The 18,874-nt window shown below is 40.0% G+C and overlaps 2 protein-coding genes across 4 annotated transcripts in view; one reads left to right on the top strand and one right to left on the bottom strand.

The window, feature by feature from the left end:
* rbck1 (RanBP-type and C3HC4-type zinc finger containing 1) overlaps positions 1-9,107 on the top strand; it is a 9,869-nt gene extending 762 nt beyond the window's left edge. Inside the window, exons 3-13 of the mRNA XM_020651655.3 lie at positions 1-77; positions 445-541; positions 1,242-1,440; positions 1,921-2,060; positions 2,157-2,330; positions 3,583-3,743; positions 3,889-3,985; positions 4,761-4,940; positions 5,046-5,144; positions 6,065-6,208; positions 7,340-9,107. The exon at positions 1-77 is cut by the window's left edge and continues 68 nt beyond it. Of these exons, the coding sequence (XP_020507311.2) occupies positions 1-77; positions 445-541; positions 1,242-1,440; positions 1,921-2,060; positions 2,157-2,330; positions 3,583-3,743; positions 3,889-3,985; positions 4,761-4,940; positions 5,046-5,144; positions 6,065-6,208; positions 7,340-7,420 (1,449 nt within the window). The 3' untranslated portion in view covers positions 7,421-9,107. The remainder of the gene's footprint in view (positions 78-444; positions 542-1,241; positions 1,441-1,920; positions 2,061-2,156; positions 2,331-3,582; positions 3,744-3,888; positions 3,986-4,760; positions 4,941-5,045; positions 5,145-6,064; positions 6,209-7,339) is intronic.
* Positions 9,108-10,165: 1,058 nt separating this feature from the next.
* Positions 10,166-17,673, bottom strand: tbc1d20 (TBC1 domain family, member 20). 3 transcript variants are annotated; one of them, XM_065954659.1, is made up of 8 exons: positions 17,242-17,673; positions 16,847-17,109; positions 16,602-16,682; positions 15,424-15,610; positions 15,165-15,266; positions 13,755-13,896; positions 12,942-13,120; positions 10,166-12,411 (listed from the first exon to the last, which is right to left on the bottom strand). In XM_065954659.1, the coding sequence occupies exons 2-8, from the start codon at positions 16,944-16,946 to the stop codon at positions 12,141-12,143; spliced, it is 1,062 nt and encodes a 353-aa protein (XP_065810731.1). In that variant the 5' UTR covers positions 16,947-17,109; positions 17,242-17,673; the 3' UTR covers positions 10,166-12,140. The 3 variants fall into 3 exon arrangements, with proteins under 3 accessions (XP_065810731.1, XP_065810732.1, XP_020507303.1); XM_065954660.1 differs by having other exon boundaries at positions 16,602-16,677; positions 16,847-17,032; XM_020651647.3 differs by having other exon boundaries at positions 16,847-17,032; positions 17,242-17,672.
* Between the last annotated feature and the right edge of the window lie 1,201 nt (positions 17,674-18,874).

Here is an 18,874-nt window from a genome sequence, read left to right as displayed (position 1 = left end):
TGCCAGACACTGTCCCAGCTGTCTGTGCCAGTATCTGTCAGCATCAACACTCAGGCCTACCCTCAGGACTCCATCAGGTGGGGAGGGGGCACATCTGTGATTGTGTGGATTCAGGCATGCCTTTGTGTGTCAGCTATCCTTATACAGGCTAAAAACTGAACCCATTAATCTGGTTGTTCATGAGAAACACTCTCCCTGGTGTTCAAAGAGTTGAGTTTATTTTTAGATCGAGGAATTGTTCAGATTGTGTAATGGATGGGAATTAAGTATGGCAACAACAAGTGTGTGCACGCAAGTAGGTTTATTGTGACATGTCCGTGTGTGGCAAACGTTGAAATCTGAAAATGATTAATTGTTGGATGCTTATTTGAGTAGTGATTGGAAAACAAGCTTAAATAAATTAAAGACGGATAAGTTTGATTCTTTTGTTTTTTTCCTTCGCAGGTTGTGGGTTGGAGTGGAGGATGCTCAGTCAGAAAACTACATCCCAGTGACTGTCGAGGTCTCTCTTTACATCACAATAGCACAACTGAAAGAAAAGGTACAGACGTGACGGCAGCATTTACAGTAGAGGGTGTTCAACACTTATTTTACTACCTAAACAGCTGTATATATGACTACGGCTGGGAATCTTTGGGTGTCTCACAATTTGATTTCGATTCTTGGGGTCACGATTTGTTTCAGGATTTATTTTCGATTCACAACTAATTCTGGATTCATGGATTCAAAGTCTATTTTTGAATTAGTGCATACTTCAGGTTCTACTCCAGTCATCTATGAGACTGGCTGAATTTGGCATGCTACTGAGTTAAAGAGCTAGCCTTAGCACTTAGCAGGGAGTGACTGATTAGCGATTTTTGGAAGTTATGAATCAATTTAAAATCTCATAAGATAAGAATTTCGAAAGCCATATTCCTCCAAGCGGGCGGCCTGGGTTCAAGTCCAACCTGTGGCTCCTTTCACTCATGTCCTTCCCCACTCTCCCTTCCCTGTTTCCTACTCTGTCCACTGTCCAATCAAAGAAGGCAAAAAAAGCCCACAGATAAATCTTAAGAACTACATACATCTATACAAAAAAAATCCACAGTTTGTGCTAGAAAGTCAATGAGATGCTGTCATTGTGTTTTATTTTTTTAGATTTAGAACATTCTCCAAAACATGTCATATGAAATGTGCAAAATTCTGACATTTTTTTTATGGGATGCTGAATGATCAGTGTCTCCCTCATTTGGTGTTTCTAGATCTGCGACGACTTCGGCTTTGCCCCGGCGCTGCAGCGTTGGGTGATCGGCAAGCGTTTGGCTCAGGACCGGGAGACGTTGTACAGCCACGGTGTCCGTAAGAGCGGAGACAAGGTCTTCCTGTTTATCCTCTCAGCCCAGGCTGCTCATCTAACACGTCAACAACACAAACTGGACCATGAGCAACAACGCATAGAGGGTCAGGATTAACACACACACACACACACACACACACACACACACACACACACACACACACACACACACACACACACACACACACACACACACACACACACACACACACACAGGGCTACAGATGAGTCCATTTATTTGGTGGTCCAAACAAAAAGATTCCCATTTGAACATAGGCTCATAATAATAAAAGTGATCTACTAATTGTTAAGAAGCATCATGATTGGGGGGAGGGGGTGATGTCATTCTGTGAAAATCAGCTCTGATTGGTTGTAGCTAAAATGAGTTAGTCATAAATCCTGTGTCCATTGTAATCTACATAAGCATAATTATTAGTGAAGGGGAAAAAGAAGTGAACTAACCTAATAACTAGTCCATTATGTAATGCAGTCTTGTCAGTGCTTGCTTTATAAAAGAAACATGTAGTGGTCAGATGTGAGACTATACTAAGACCTCACTGTTGATGATGATGTTCTGTTGTTAGGCATCATGGAGTCGATGCAGTCGATGCAGCTTTTAGCCAGAGGCCTTGGTGCAGTAGGTGGAGAGAAGCTGGCTCCTCCTCCTCCGCTTCCTCCCAAACCCCCGACTGTTAAGAAACCTGCTGTGCTCCCAAAACCTCAGGTCAGAATACAAACTCTGCATCAATGTCTGTATATATAGCATGTGACCAGGGCTTGTACAAACATACTGTGTGTGTGTGTGTGTGTCTATGTGCAGATGGGCTGGGCCTGTGTAGCTTGTACGTTTGTGAACAAACCCACACGTCCAGGCTGTGAGATGTGTGGTGAGGAACGACCCAAGGATTACTTTGTGCCTATCATCTACCAGCCGGACCAGCAGGAGGCTCTGCGGATTCAGCAGGAACAGCTGGCCATGCTGCAGTACGAACAGGTACAGTAACAGGGTTTCTCAAAGTTAAAGGTACACTTACACCACCTGACCATAATAAGAGAAAGACCTCGTGATCTTTTTCTGAAAGAGTACGACTGCTCTGTTCCAAATTTGTTTGTCCTTCTCTATAAATGTGAAAATGAATCCAAAAGACTCACAAATGTAATACTGATGCACACATTTCTGGCGTTTCCACTATCTTAAGTTGTAAAGGGTTCCAGAATAGCTGCTCTGTACCGTCATACTTTTTTTTGCTACCCTTCTGTTGGGATGCCAAGCGTACGGATCCGACCCTAAAGGCTGGAACTAGACACACTGCAGTCCTTTTTTATTGGTCAAAAGAAAAGCCACTTCCCATGCGACAGCAAACATAGAAACGTGCAATCTTCAATATCCCGTGGATTTTGAGTGAGTCATTTCAAGGCTGTTTTTTTTTTTTGTCAGCGTGTAGCAACGCCCCATGGACGACCCCGGAGGTGCAGACCTCTGCTGGACGTTCTCCATTGTTGTCCTTTGTTTACTGTGTCGCGTTCTTCTTCTTCGTTGAATTTAATGGCGGGCTTCACTGTGTCTAGCTGCTATGATGTCACGCTATTTCGTAGCTGATGTGACCAGGTTACACTCCGCTTACCAAGCAAGGGTATGGTTGCCCTGGAAACACAAGCAAGATCAGGGTTTAACGTACCAAACCGTATCGAACCACACCGGACTGCAGTGTGGAAACGGAGTTTTGGAAACCCCTCCAAATATAGTATCGTCCTGTACAATAGCAAAAATATGTAATTTCTACTTTTGGTACACCTTTTTGTTGATATTGCAATTTCAGAGCTGTGCAATGATGTGTTGTGTTTTTGCACTTTAGTGCTGAGGTCTTTGTTATATATAAAGCTTTTGAATTCTTCATAAAACATGTACTGATTTCTGAAATGTAAAGACTTGATATCTGACATGTGGTTATCTAAGAGCCTCTTATGTTTGTTGTGGCTCTTGTTGAGGTAACATTTTTTCATGACATGTGTGATTAAGGCAGAACCAGTAGTGTATTTACATACAGCATAACTAACTACATTTCACATAAACAGTGGAGCACCACAGAATACAGTGAATACACATTTTTGGATTCTTGTGGAGACTTTCATAGCTGGTGCCAAAGAGCTTCTTTTTATTTCACTTTCCGATTCCTGAAAACACTATTTGTGATGACTCGTCATGAATCTCTGTTTTGTAATTGCCTCCTCATCTTGTGATGAAGGCTCAGCGGGAGGAACGTGAGAGGAACTATCTCTACCTGTTGGCAACAGAAGACCTGAACCTCATCTCCAACACCACAGAGACGGAGTGTCCCATCTGCTTCTCCCCCCTGCAGCCAGAGGAGGGCGTCGTGCTAAGAGAGTGTCTGCACACCTTCTGCAGGTCTTAACACTATGATTCATTTTGCAGCTGTATTATATGTATGATCAAATGTGTTCTGTTCTTATCGGCAAAAACGTGCATTGGATGTCATTTAATGCATAATACCTTAATACCTTTTGATTTTCATTGGTGTTTCCTGGTTCAGGGACTGCCTTAAAGGGATGATAGTGAACAGTCAAGATGCTGAGGTGTCGTGTCCTGACAACTGTGAGAGCAAGCTGCTGGACCGAGAGATCAAAGCGGTGAGTGCAAGATTTTACCACCAGAGAACTTGTAGAATGGATGTCTATGGGAGTATAAACAGACAAACATATTAGTAATCCAACAGTTGTATGGCATTTTGTATTTTAGGGCCTTTATTGTAGAAACAGGACAGTGGATAGAGTTGGAAATCAAGTTAGGATAGGATAGGAAAGGATAGGATAGTACTTTATTGATCCCCAGAGGGATCAATAAAGTACTAGACAAGAAAGCTCAAAATACACATTAAACAGAATAGATAAATTTAGATAAATAAAAATAAAAAATAAAAACAGGGGGTATATACAAGTACAAAATGAATGATGAAGTTAACTATGCAGGGAACTGAGACAGTATTTGCAGAGAATGACAAGATAAAGTGACAAGTCATGATTAAAGTGATTTGGTGTGATAAATAGCAGCAAGTAAACAGCAGAGAAGAGAGGCAGTGTTGTACCACAGTAATGCAGAGTGCAGTTATATAATATAATGTAGTATAATATAATATATTATAGTGCAATATGAACAATATAGTGTAATATAATGAAATGTTATATAATATAGACTAATATAATACAATATATAGAATGTACAGTATATATATATTGATGGTAAATAATAATATTAATAATAACAATAATAAGTTACCAAAAATCCTCTCTCGGGCATCAATAAACAAGTGATTTTTTAATAATTAACATATGAATAACCCCTCAGTAGCTGAACTCTTATTCTCTCTCTGCTTCTCTTCTAACATCTGGGTGATCCTGCGTACAGCTGCTCACAGATGAAGAGCACCAGCGCTTTTTGGAGTTGCGTCTGATCATCGCGGAAAGCCGCTCGGAGCACAGCTTCCACTGTCAGACCCCCAACTGTCGAGGGTGGTGCATCTACGAGGACGAAGTCGACGAGTTCCACTGTGAACTCTGCAATGCAACAAACTGCATCCTCTGCAGGGTATTTCAACACATTTACTCTATTAGCAGACATCTAACTAACCACTATTAGAATCAGTAATCCCATAGAACCAGAGCATCAAGTAAACTGTGCTTGTGTTTACAGGCCATTCATGACAACATGAACTGTAAGGACTATCAGGACGACCTGCGCGTCCGAGCGGAGAACGACCAGGCGGCTCAGCAGACCACTCTCATGCTGCAGGTAGGTTTAAATGAAAGCTGTGTGTGATGATCCCTCTGCACAGGAGTGGCTTTTACAGCTGCTGTCTGCAGTTGCACTTTTGATGGCACTGACAGTGAACAGCTGTGTGCTCAGTGATGCTTGAAAAGTGAGTGAATCGAGAAACAGATGTGAACACAACAGTTCCTGTGCAGCTCTACAATTTTGCACTGCTCAATATGCCAAAAACAAATACATGAAATTCTAATCTTCATTGGTTATAACGAAAGGTTTTTTAAAATATAAGGTGTAATTAAATACAGCTTTAGGTTCTTTAATTTATCTTTAGTCCTGTTAATAATTCATAGTGACTCATAAAGGGGAACAAAAACTTGTGTATGGATTGGATTCGTTCTTAGATGCCTCTTTATTTACTAACTCTTTTTTTTTTACATAACATTAACTTTAAGTGCTCTTTCGGCAGTTTGGGGTTTGCAAGAACTTGTAAGGCATTGTTCTTGCTTGTTGCACAAATTATTCAACAAAGTACATTTCCAATCCTGCATTATTATCATAAAATATCATCACTGATTGAATGCATGCGGTAAAAATTAGCCTAAACCGATAGTCACTTGATATGCTAACATCGTCCGATATTATCGGCTGGCTGATTAATCAGTCGGGCTCTAAAATAAAGGTATATCTCATCTTAATATTTACAATATTAGCTTTGTGTTTTTGGGCCTGGCACTGACCCTTGCTTAGAAAGATTTGTAATTTATAGATTAATTTAAATGTTTTATTAAATGAAAGTGACCAGCAGGTTGTCGATGTGTGGAGATGGTGTTATGAAAATATTTAATATTGTTGTGGTTCTGATGATTGTAAAAGTATTTGTATTTTCATGAATTTTCCATATGGCTACTTTACATTGATATGATTTCTCTGTATTTTGCCTACAGACCATGCTACAGAACGGTGAGGCTATGAAATGCCCACGGTGTGATGTCATCGTCCAGAAAAAAGACGGCTGTGACTGGATCTGCTGTTTGATGTGCAAAACAGAAATCTGCTGGGTCACTAAACAAGCTCGCTGGGGACCAAATGTAAAACATTTTTTGTACAGTATGATAGTGGTGGGCGATATAACGATCTTAGATCGTGAAGGATTTTAACTTGCTGACGATCTGCCAAAGCAGAGAGATCGTAGAACCGGGCTAATGTGTTTATTCTATCATGCTGCAGTTTATGCTCCGACACAGACTCGTCTCGCCCCCTCCTTTTTTGCTCCGCAGCGGTGAAAACGAAACTTAAAAGTAAAGTCCACAAAAACAACTCCATCCCAGTTATATCCAACTGTTCTGATATTTTTTCAAACTAACACACCGTGAGCAACAGTTAACTTATCTGCATAGTTTGCACAGTTAAGTTTACATCTCGGATAGCGACACAAGAAAACAATTAACGAGCCGGAGAGACGTTCACAGTCTGCAGAGAGTCAGACAGAGCGGAGCTCAGACAGTCAGTGATGAGAGATATAACCCCGGTGTTTAAAATGTTGCTGTCGGTGTTTTCTGCTCTCTCTAAGTTTTTAAAAATTACTATCAAGCCTCTCCACCCGAAGCTCACCTGTTGTGATAACGGGACCTATAGGGATTAGGCTAAACAATGTTACAAAGCAGCAGGCAGGTGAGAGTGAGTAACCATGGTGACTGTCTGTCTGTCAATCAACAATGTCCTGCCCCCTCTATGAATTAAACTCTTCTGTAGAAACACAAGAACTTGAAGTCTACATGTTTTTAAATGAATGCATCACTGCGTGAAAATGTTCCTGATGAACACAAAAAGAGGAAAACCTTCAAATTGTGCATAAATATTGATCAAATAGAGGGAAAGACATTTCTGGTGCTAAAGATGTTCTGGGTGAGACCTCCAGACCTCCTACAAAGATGTTTTTCAAATAGATTAAACTTGTCAGCGCAGTTTCTGTGCATTTAAAAACATTATACTGGGAAATAAGTTTGGTTGAACTGGTCAGCAACTTACAAATTTGTCTAAAGATCAGTATGAAAAACATTGTGATAAAATCGTGATCGTGATTTTCCCAAAATAAAAATCATGATGTGATATTTTTCCCATATCGCCCACCTCTACAGTATGATCAGTTTTAAGGAACTTCATCTAACTTGTTTTAGAGTTGTTTGTGTGACTTTTTCTCTTTTTATTGTATGTTACAGGGCAGTGGGGACACATCTGGGGGATGTGGATGCCGAGTCAATAATCAGCCGTGCCATCCCAACTGCCAAAATTGCCACTGAGGGAAGAACACTAATGAACGCCAATGCAAGCACCTGCACTGTCTGAAGAAATGCATAACTCGGCTTGGGCTTAGGCTGCTAGCTTAATGCTGGCTATATGCAGGTCTTCTTTTGGTTTACCTTAGTCAACCTAATCTTAGTCATCTTTTCAATGTGGTAACAGCCTTCTTCTGCAAGTTATTCAATTATAAGAAAACCAGCCTAACAGGTATCACTTCTGTTGTTCTCCCCCCTTTGGCTACTACTTTTTAACTACCAGTAAGATTGAGACTAATGAATTGGTTGGTGAGTGTTTCTACTACTCATTATGTAGTCTTACAATACACACCAGAATGAATACCTTCTTTTTAATTTATCTGAGCAGAATTGTTTGAGAACTTTAAACAGTGTACGTACAGTATAGTTTACCATTTTTGCTTGACGAATGTTTAGGATTATTATTTTGTTGTCAGTTATTATAGCAATATATTGTCTCTCAGTCAAACTAATCTGACTGTGGTGAAGGATGTTTACATTGAACCAATGTGTTCTTAAAGCAGAACAAGCTTCTCTTACGCACCTAAAGACTTTGAAGTATCAGGCTGACCAATGGCACAAAGAACGATGCTGTATCGTCTTCATGTTTTAAGCTCTATATCAGAAGTTATTTTTAGGGCCCGACCGATAGGGAATTTCTGTGTCAGAGAAGGGTACCAGTATTAGGAAGAAACTAATTCTAATACTGGGGTTAGGGGTTATATATCGACCGATATCTTTTTTCGGATCTTCGGTCTTAAGAGATGCTGTTATCCAAAGAGCCGAAGATTTTTTTTCTTCAGTTAAACAAAAACCTAGTTACCTATTTTAATAATAAATATAAACCTAGTTATATCGGCAAATATTGGAGATAAAATTAGCCAATACTGATAGTCATGTGATGTTTTAATATCGGCCAGACGATGAATCGCTCGGGCTCTAGTTGTTGTCATGTGTTCAGGAGTATAATGCTCTATTGATTACACAGCATATTTTGTGTACGCCCTAGAAGACTTGAGTTGCTCTTTGGTGTTTTTTTCTGGTGACAGTATTGCATGGCAGGCCTTATTCTAACAATGAACAGTGAAATATGCAAACATGTAGCTTAAAGAGCAAAGGATCCTACAAAGACAGCTGACAGGGTACCTTTAAGGCAACTTAAGCCAACATAGTGAAATGTTAAACTAAATCTTCTAAACGTCTGTCTAAATGTGTGTAAAGCATTGAATTTATTACCGTAAAGCAACAAATGAACATTGTGAGAACCAAGGACGTTTTTATCTGCATGGCTGGAAGACTTGACAGATTTGCACTTCTTATCTGGTGGGAGAAAGCGAGAGGAGTGATGTCTACTTATCTGGAGCCTCCTTTCTTGTAGGAGTCAGAGATTGAGTTCCGGCAGAACAGGTGTGCATCAGTTGTACCTTTTATGTGAAGTTCAATTGCATTTGATCCTGTTTTTACATTTATAAACAATCGCAGACCTGTATGTTGTTTGGATTATGGGCCAATCGGGAAGCTTGTAACCCATAAGAATGAGTGTCACATGTAACGTTTAAAAAGTGATGCTGGAACAAATGTCTTCTTTTTGCACTCTGTAGCCAAACCTTTGTATTCCTCTTTTTTTGTATTTGTGTTTTCTTCAATCTGGAGTATAAAATATTTTGCTTTATATGGAGTACATTTGTGTCTGTGTTTAGTATCTCTGTTTTTGGTTCTTGTGGAAGTCTGAGCAGGAAAAAATAAGGATCATAACAACACTCTCAGGCGCTGGTTGTTAACAGGCAAGACAGGCAACTGCTTGGGGCCACTCCAGGGCTGATAAACTTTAAACCACAGCAGTGGCCAAAAATTTGCTAATTCTGAAAAGACAGTAGGAAACCTCCCTAAGGTGGCCCCATCAGACATTCGTGTTGTCCTGCTGAGTCTGGGAGTTTAAAGGCTTTATGTGACTTTTCACTTAAATGTAATAGAAACCAAGTATATCCTCTGAAAATAACTGAGTAATGACTGTCTACAATGGGTGTAACACCCGAGTCCCACTGTCTGTGATGTTTTCAGAGTTTTATCTTCAGTTTGTTGACATCGCCCGGATGGCCGGCTGACTCCTCCCCTCGCGTATAAAAGTTGTTTAATTGAGGGACTAGAGAAAAGAAGAATAACATACTGTACTCACTGCTTAACTGTGTTTCTAGATCACGCTCATTTCAGGTAAATTTACATGCAGTGTGAAGATACGAGCATAATAAAGATCGCTAGCATTAGCATGCTAACAACAATGCAGTGAGTTGTTTTGGTTTCATGCTGGTGCTCAAGGGCGACACCTGCTGGATCAAAAAATGGCATATAAAGCCTTTAAAAGAAAGAGGACCAAAGAGTAAGTGTTGAACCCTGGTTGTAGGGGCCTAGTATCCATTTTTTTGAATGCCTAGGGACCAAACAGATTCTAGAATCGCCACTGGCAACACTCTTAAAAGGTGTTTTCAGACCAAACAGTTCTGGGGACTTTTTAAAGAGGAAAAATTACATTCGCACCACCAAGGTACCTTCTCTGAAGCAGGAGCTAAAAAGGCTCCTCTAAACAGGGTTCTAGGAACTAAAATAGTTCATAGTTCCTGCAGTGCAGAATCAACAAGGGGGACAGTTCCCAGAACTATGAAAAAGTTCCTGCTGACCAAAAAGGCCTACAATTGCCTGCAGATGTTTAACTTTGTCCAAACTAATACAAAACCATTTTGACTCTAGTTTATTAGCATTTTCTTGTACAACTTGACATTAGTAAGACAGATTTGTTATAACAAAATAAACATAAAAGGCAGATAAATCTTTTAGTGCAATGAAAATAAATGAAAAACCAGAGTGTAGATACATTGTGTTACAATACTGCTCAACTATTACGACTCTCAGGCACCTCAGAGTGTAGACATGTTACAAAACACCTTCATGTAGTTTGTTCATCCCATATTGGATGAATCAGTGGTTCACTAAAGAAGGCAATGAACCTAACCAATCAGGGAATAACAGAGGAATGGGATGTATGTGTTGACTTTTTGTTTGTTGAGCTGAAATGATACGTTTGTAGTTGGACTGTTGAGCTGCAATGCAGGTGACCTTGGAAGTTTTTTTTTGTTGGAACTAATGACATCAAAAAGATAATAGGCAACCAAAATTCATTATCTAAGAAAGAAGTGCTCTGAAACTATTCCCTGTTTGTTTGATTTTTAAATACTTTGCTATCCAGCAGAGTGTGATGCCACCTAAGCAAAGCCCTATAACTGTTCTTTAAACATGTGATTGGATGAAAATGACTGGAACATTGGAATAAGCTGGACCAATCCTAAAACTGAAATGCTACACTCAAAGCAATCGAGCTAACCAAATGACATGTGCTAATTCCTGTTTAAAACAAACAAACTAAAAACATTGGAAAATAAAGAATTTTGAAGGCTGAGGCTGCTTCCAGAGAAAGTGATCAAAGCACCTACCAAAGTCAAATGTAAGTGATTTAGCTAAATTAGATGTGGTCAGTGCAAACTAGGTCCCCCACTGTGCAAACACAAGGACTATGATATCCACTTCATTTGAATTACGATTCATCACTTCTCTGATATTTTCTGCTAGCAGGCATTGAGTGAGTTAGTGTTAAATCATGGAAAGAGATTAAATCATCTACGGGGGAGTGGAAAACTAGAGTTTTCTGGCCATGAAACACAGACACACTTTTAAGAGTATGCAGCCCGATAGTTAATTAAGCGATTAATTGGAAACAATGAAACTGTTCCAGGCTAGTGGATTGTTTTTACTTGAAGCACTGTGGAAGCTGAATTCTTGTCTGGAGTCTAATCTTCAAATTTAAGGTTTTAAGATAAGAAAACTAGTCCCAAGGAGGCTACGATAAAGTTACCTTGATAACCCCACTAACACTTAGTGTGAAAAACCTTTTTACAGTTAGGTTTCACTGACCCTAAAATGAGCCACCAGAAATATGTAACTGTCAACAGTCAGTCTTAAGTTACTCGGCCCAAGAAAGAATGACGTTTTTCTCTTAACTGTAAAAAAAGGCGTTTCTTGAACTACTCCAAGCAACAAAGAAATCCTAAAAACGTCGTAAAATTGTGACTTTAAAAAGTGTCTTTGTTTCATGATCCCTCTACAGCTATTATGAAGAAATAGTTAACTATACAAAGAGAGGACTCTAACTCATCCTCTGTTTGGTCTCAGTCCAGGTATCAAATAGATAACGCCCAAACACACACACACACACAAACTTTCATTCATGCACTCTAGCTCTCCTAATTGGCAGCAGTTTCAAGTGTAATGCTTCAACCAAGCTATCAGAATAAATCTCTGTGAGCATAACTTGATATCCGATTATCCTACAACCAAATATAAATAAGCTTTAATATGACACCATCGGTTCTAGTTCTTAGAAATACACTTTCCTAATTACAACAGGATGGATTCTTCATTTTACAACACGAGCAGCCGTTGCTGTTACATCGGTTAACCCTCTTCAGGAGTCATAAAAAGGACCCTCCACAGGATGTTTTTGACCCATGCTAGTGGAGGAGAAGCAGAGTGTTAACTGATTCAGTTCAGAGGGAACACTCCAGACAGTGTTATCGACTGAAAGGTTTGTGGTTTAATTCTTTAAAGGGTTCTTGGAGACAGACCCATCATCTAGATTCAGTCAAGGACATAAAGTTCAAGGAAACAAGTCCAGCTTAGGGGCCCACTCCAGGGCAGTGTTGACCACAGCCAGAGCTGCTGCCCCCAAAGCCACCGTCAGGCCCATGACAGCCAGTCGGACAAACCGCCGTGCAGTTGAAGGCTGGGCCACCGCCGAGCTCGCTGCTGCAGCTGCTGCTGAGCTCTCCAGAGCAGCCTGTCGCTGTCGGCGGCGGCGACGGAGGACAGAGTCTGGTCGCTGTTGGGTGGAGGCAAGGTCAAAGTCCTTAAAGGTAGATGACGCCATGCTTAGGAAGAAAACGGACACAGAGGGAACCAAGACAGAGAGAAAACAAGTGTTAATGAAAGAATAGGAGAAGAAAATAGAAGTATGAAACTATAAAATAATATATTAAAACTAAAGGGTGAGGCAAGATGATTATTGTGTCAAGAAATATTCAGATTTCAATAGTAGTAAAATAGCTTTCTGTAAAATGGAAGTAACTGAAGAAGTCATTGGTGTAGATTTTTGGTACATGATATTATTATTATGCACAGGGTCGTATTATATATTGCAAATTTTCTGCAAAATCTTACCACACCAGAAAATACGCAACACAGCATTATTCACATCTTTGTAAAAACCTGGTACATTCAGTTCCTATGCAATTATAGCAATATGCAACAGACTACACTGCAATTGATGTCGGAAAAGTCACTATAAATCTGCATGAGATTGAAACATCACTTCCATCAGTTTGATAATGGCTAATGGAAATTGGAAAAGCATATTGGAAAACTACGGTTGCCATTATAGTCACCCTCTGGAGTTAAGTACCTCTCATGTGAGGCGGCCTCTTTGGCCAGTTCAGAGGGAGGGAACTGGACAAAGAGGTCTCCCGCTCTGCTGATGAGGGTCTCATAGGGCAGATCCTGAGGAATCTGAGAGAGCAGGTGATGAACCATGGCCATGTCACATTCACACTCCAACACTTCCTCTTCTCTGTACAGTACGATCTGCAACACAGTAGTAAGCAGTTGTTGTTTTTTTACCCATTGTAAATGCATAGACTTTATTTGACATCACTGGGAGGATCAGCTTAGCCAAACAGAATCAGAAATACTTTCTTTATCCCCAGCAGGAAATTCGGCTGCCAGAGAAAAATCAAAAGTACAATCAAAAGAAAGAAGAATACAGGTAATTAAGAGTTAAATAGGAAAACAAACTGTAACAGGCTGCATGTAAAGTTGCCGCAACTCTTATAACCTCAAGACCCACCACTAACTCCTCCCTGAAAAACTGTGACCCAAATTTCTGATATTTTTCAACCAATCAGATTTATTTAATGAAAAATTGTGCAGTTTGCAGCTTCCGTTATGTTTTGTAGATCAAACGATGCAAAACATCAGACGGAAGCAATAAACTGAACAAAAACTGAACATTTTTTAAAACGCACCTGACAAACTGTTTGACACCAGGTTTTTTCCAGGCACATTTTAACAACCCATTAAAAACAGCTCCACGACCCACCAGTTGAAAATTACTTCACGAGATCATCAACTTGTCTTTTTTTATGGTTTCATACAGCAGCGGTCACTTGTGTGTACAGAGAAAAGGCTTAATAATGCACAGTACAGGAAGGAAACTAACCACAGCAGCAAAGTAGATGGGCATCAATGGGTGGCAGGCCAGGAAGAAGTCATACAACCGGACCACATGGCGGAAGTCTGACAGGACGTGACCGAACCAGGTGATCAGCCAACTAAGAGCAAAGACTGTGCCCACCTCAGCCCTGAGAAACAATGAATACATGGTGTCAATTTACAACAGCAATAAAAACATTTTAAAAAAATCTCTAATTGGCACTGAAAGATATAACGCCGCAGTTATGTCAGCCCTCCAAGTCACTCACTTCATGACCTGTGTCGTAAAGTCCTTACAGAGGACACTCATAATAGGATCAGGATGCTGTAAGCCCGGTTATCCTTCTCCTCGACTTAAAACCATTGGTCTTTTGATGTAGGCATGCTGAGTTTTAATATGATCTTAGCTGATTTTAACGCTATTAAGATCAATATTGTTATAGGTGTTTCATAAAGCCAGTGAATAAAGTAAAACAATCCAATTGACATATTGTCCATGATATGGGGGATCATTGCTAAAGATTGTCTTGCAGAAGATTCAGTTATTTTGCAGCAGTTGCATGCAGCATACTCAATTTCCTGAACACACTATGAATATTGCATTGTGGATGTCTCACATATCATAAAACAATAATGATTGCAGAATGAAAGCAGTTTCACATTACACATAATAGATTCTGAAACCCTCCTGTTACCCTCATGATGATAGATTCATATTGAAAAACACTGATTCAGAATACATACACTTAATAACCAAAATGTATTTCTCTAGGACAACAGACACTTACAGAAGAAAAGTGTTGAGTAGGTAGGATATATTTCATGACCATAAGGAAGCTATATTGGATATGAGGCGCTTTAAAGGTCACACATAAAATAGACTTCATCATATTTTTCTAACCCTAATATGTGTCACTAGTCTGTCTACAAACCCCCATGACAAAAGTCCATACTCTCTGTCTTTTGTCTTCTCCACTTTTCAGAAAATATGTGCTCAAACAGGCAGTTTGGAGATTTTCACTTCATGACATCACAAAGGGCATTATCCCCTCCCCCTGGTGGGTGAAACTCCCACAGCTAGGTGTTTGTTCTGCACTCCGAGTTTGCCTCCTCACTGTAAACAATTGGGCATGAGGGGTTTATGGGCATAATTAAATACAGGATCAGAGTGGATTATTTGCAAGAAACTTCACAGACATGTTTTGGGGACCTCTGAGACTTATTTAAACTGGTTGAAAGGAGAATAATATGTGACCCTTAATTTTTGCCAATTTCTGGCTCAAGTATAGCTGCATTACCGTGCAAATTATATTCAAACGACATGTGTTTCCTTTTGCAGTCTTCAATGTCTTACAGATGACCATTATTAACATGCAGATCCAAATTTAGTTATCACTCAAACGGAAGAGGTTCTTACTGTTGCATGAAGTCATGCACGTCAGGGTTGACCCTCTCAATGATGGGCATCAAATAGTTTAGAATGTGTTTTGTGTTGTCCATGGTAGGATCCATGAAGTCCCTGAAAGGAGGATAAAACATGGGGGTTTAATAAGATGCTGTTGAAGGAGGTTAAAAAAAAGAAAGGATTTGTTTTATTTTATATTGTGAAATTTGAAAGAGAGTAAGACAACTGAAAATAAATGGTAGGTAGAGGAAAGAATCTGCTGCAGTAGTACCTGAGATGATGCGTGGAAAGCTTTTCAACAAGAGCAGTTGCAAGTCGCTCTCCCAGGACCAAAAGGAAGGTGACAACAATGTCATGGTATCCCTGGTAGTAGTGCAGCTGAGGATTACGTTTCAGAACAACGAGGATGATGTCAATGAGCTCTTCCTGGAGACCCTCCCTCTGCTCATCTGGCATTCCTTTACAAGAACACACAAAACCAAATTACACTCGTTTTCATTCTATTTAGACTTTTGGTATTATTCCTCAGCAATGACTGTAAATATAAAATAACTGAGATGCAGCAAAACCCACTCTTATAACCCATTCAGTCATAGTTTGTCTCTGCAGACTATTAAAGACGTGGGACAAATTAGATTTAGAAACAGTGTTTTTTGTAATATAAACTCATCAGCCACATAGAAGATAATACAATGACAATACAGGTAGTAATGCAAGCGAGATGGACACTAGTAGTGGAGAGTGAAGTCCAATGGACCAGGGAATTGAGTAGAACTTGCTTTCATGTTGTAAAATATATATGCACATATAGTGTGACTGGGAGTGGACTGTATCTGTGCAACATGTCGCATTGAAGGCAGCGAGCAGCGTTGAACTGCAAGTCTAATGACAATGATTTTAAATATGTAAAATAAATCCTTTATAAAATCCTGCAGAGAGATAACTTTGTGGAGTTAAAGAGTATAAAATATGGCTGCACCTCTAAAGAGCTCTTTTGGAATTTATTAATGTTCCAAGTTGACTACCAGCAAAAACAACACTAGAAACAAGTAATGGCAAGGCTTTAACTCTGTGACCCACTGAAAGCTAACACATTTTGAACACCTAAAGTGAATACAATTCATTTGCAGAGGTCAACAAATGAATGGTTGTGCACCTAATGGTGTATGTGGCAACGTTGTTGACTTTACTGTAAAAAGAACTTCTAACAAATTCAGAAAAACTTAACCTGGCGTCTACCCCTGTCACTTGCACAGATAATGTCGAAAAACCCTTGAAGTAAAGTAGTGCCTGCGCAGTATATGTGCTGGCACATTTTATTTCTAACCTCAATCCCGACATGTGGTACTCAGGTCTGGTGCACAAAAACTGTCATGCATCAGTGTTTCTGCGCAATCAAGCACACAGCACAGCATGTGGAAAAAGTCCCACAGGTAGGGTTTTACTCACCAGGGGGGAACCTCCGCAGTGAGCGCTGGACATCAAGCAACACCTGGTTGTAGTCTTTGTTATTCTCCCGCTCTACCTTTTCTGGACAAGACATTTCACCATCAGTAATAGCATATATATATAGTCAAATACTGTGTGTTGGACACCTTGATCCTGCGAAGACTCTTGTGTTTTAATATTTGACATGCAGAGTGGATGTGTGATCCTTGTTGCTCTGTTCGGGGTAAATGTGGCAAACATGATACCTGGGTCCTGATCCAGGACGCTGGGGGGCACGTTGAGAAGCCGAGGCCAGACTTGACAGCGTATCTCATCAGTCAGCAGCCCACCTTCGCTGATAGCCATCCTCCTCAAAGCTGCCACATCCACTGGACTTGCACTCAGGGCCTGTGTGATATCCACAATTTTCCTCTTCCGCCTGGTGTCCCAGTCTAAGACACAGCAAACACTAGTGTTACTTCTAATGCTGCTGGTGTAAGTTTACATAATAGGTGGTGAAGTTAGCGAGCTGAAACAACAGGGGGGGGGGGGGGGGGTCATGCTTCTCGCATTAAAAATGAATGTAAAATGTGTTCACGCTGCTGAAATGTCAAAATCAGGAGAAGTAGAAACTCGGCGAGATGTCAACACACCACGTTACCTTTTTTCCCGTTCACAGGTGACGAGGCACCAGCACTTCTGGAGTTCTTCATGTCCACTTCTTTATGTCCCCCCCCCTGTCAGATAACATTACTTGACATTCTCCTTTGTTAGGCTAACCTCTGTTCAGCCCGCTTTTCGTAGCTGTCTTAATTAGCAAGGCCAGCTTCATACAAACACGGCCCGATATTAGCTAGTTATCGAGCTAACGCCACACTGTCCCGGGTCAAAAAACGCTACTTTAAGCAACACAGCCATGTTTTTTTTTTCGGACAACCGATTAACAAGTTCAGAGTAAGGAGTCGCCGCATAATGGCAAAAAGACAGTCACATCGAGGAAACAGCTACATGTTTACATTGATGTGAGCGACCAATAGGATACAAACAGCTTTAGCTAGCCTCCCCGCTCAGCCGGAGTGATGACGTAGCACCAAGATGACGAGGAGGGGGAGGGGCTAGCCTCCCCGCTCAGCCGGAGTGATGACGTAGCACCAAGATGACGAGGAGGGGGGGGGGGGGGGTCTACCTTATCAGCTGTTTCTGTAGAAGCTTCGTTTTTGAGTTTCGTTTACAAAGAATCACTCATTGTTATGCTCATTATGATTTCTGGGAAAAAAAGTTTAATTATATTATTTTCTTATTTTCTTTTCATTTTTTTTTTTTTTACTAGTAATTTACCAGGAAGTCCCATTGAGATAAACATTTAAAAAAAAAAATCACTTTGACAAGAGATACATGGCAGAAACACATTAAAGACCAAGTTAAACAACACAACATGGGTTAATCACACACGCTGAAACAGGAACTGACACATAACCCAACCCTAACCCAAAAAACAACCACATGACTTATAGTGTGTCTAATTTGAGCTATTTTTTGAAGATCTTCCATGCCCATGTCAAAATCAGAATCAGAATCAGAATCAGAATCGGTTTTTATTGTCAAGTAAATTTACACATACAAGGAATTTGTCTTGTATAAGGAAATGAGCAAAAATAGCAAGAACTTACATAATAAAATATGGAAGCAATTACAATAGCTAATATACAATTTTAAAATGTAAAAATATAAGAAATAAAAAAAAAGTGCAAAGTGTGCAATGGATGATCTGTGCAGTTTGACAATGACACAAAACTTGCAGTATCTACTCAGAGTGCATGTAAAGAAAATACATTTACAGTCCAGTGGGCGTTAATGTAACGCATAAAAACAGTTCCAGCCTCCACACTGTGCTGTTTTCTGACTGTGGGGCAGTGCAGTAGGAATAAGCGGAATTCCACAAATCTGTCAAAATAATAATAGCACATTACTGGTGTGCTCATTGGGTCATGGTCAATAACAGAGCCAACATCATTTTGATCAGCCACTTACTCCATCACATTACCAAAAGCTAAGAAGTACCTAAAAGCTTACATAACTCTTGGTAGTGTTACAAGATAATGTCTTGGCTTACATTACATTAGCCTCCCAGAATTAAACTATATGCCTAGTTAGCTTGAAAGCAGTTGAATGTTTGCTGCTATCTAGGAAACTGGCAGGCAAATATGTTGTTCAATTTCCCATTTTGACCTTGTCTCTCCACATTTTCACTTTCAATAGTCTTCAAATTTGCTGAAAAACCAGGAAACCAGGAG

Source organism: Labrus bergylta, chromosome 5 (genome assembly GCF_963930695.1).
Source record: "Labrus bergylta chromosome 5, fLabBer1.1, whole genome shotgun sequence".
Classification (NCBI taxonomy): Eukaryota; Metazoa; Chordata; class Actinopteri; order Labriformes; family Labridae; genus Labrus; species Labrus bergylta.
Note: the sequence above shows the minus strand (reverse complement) of the source record. Positions and strands in the feature narration are given on the sequence as shown.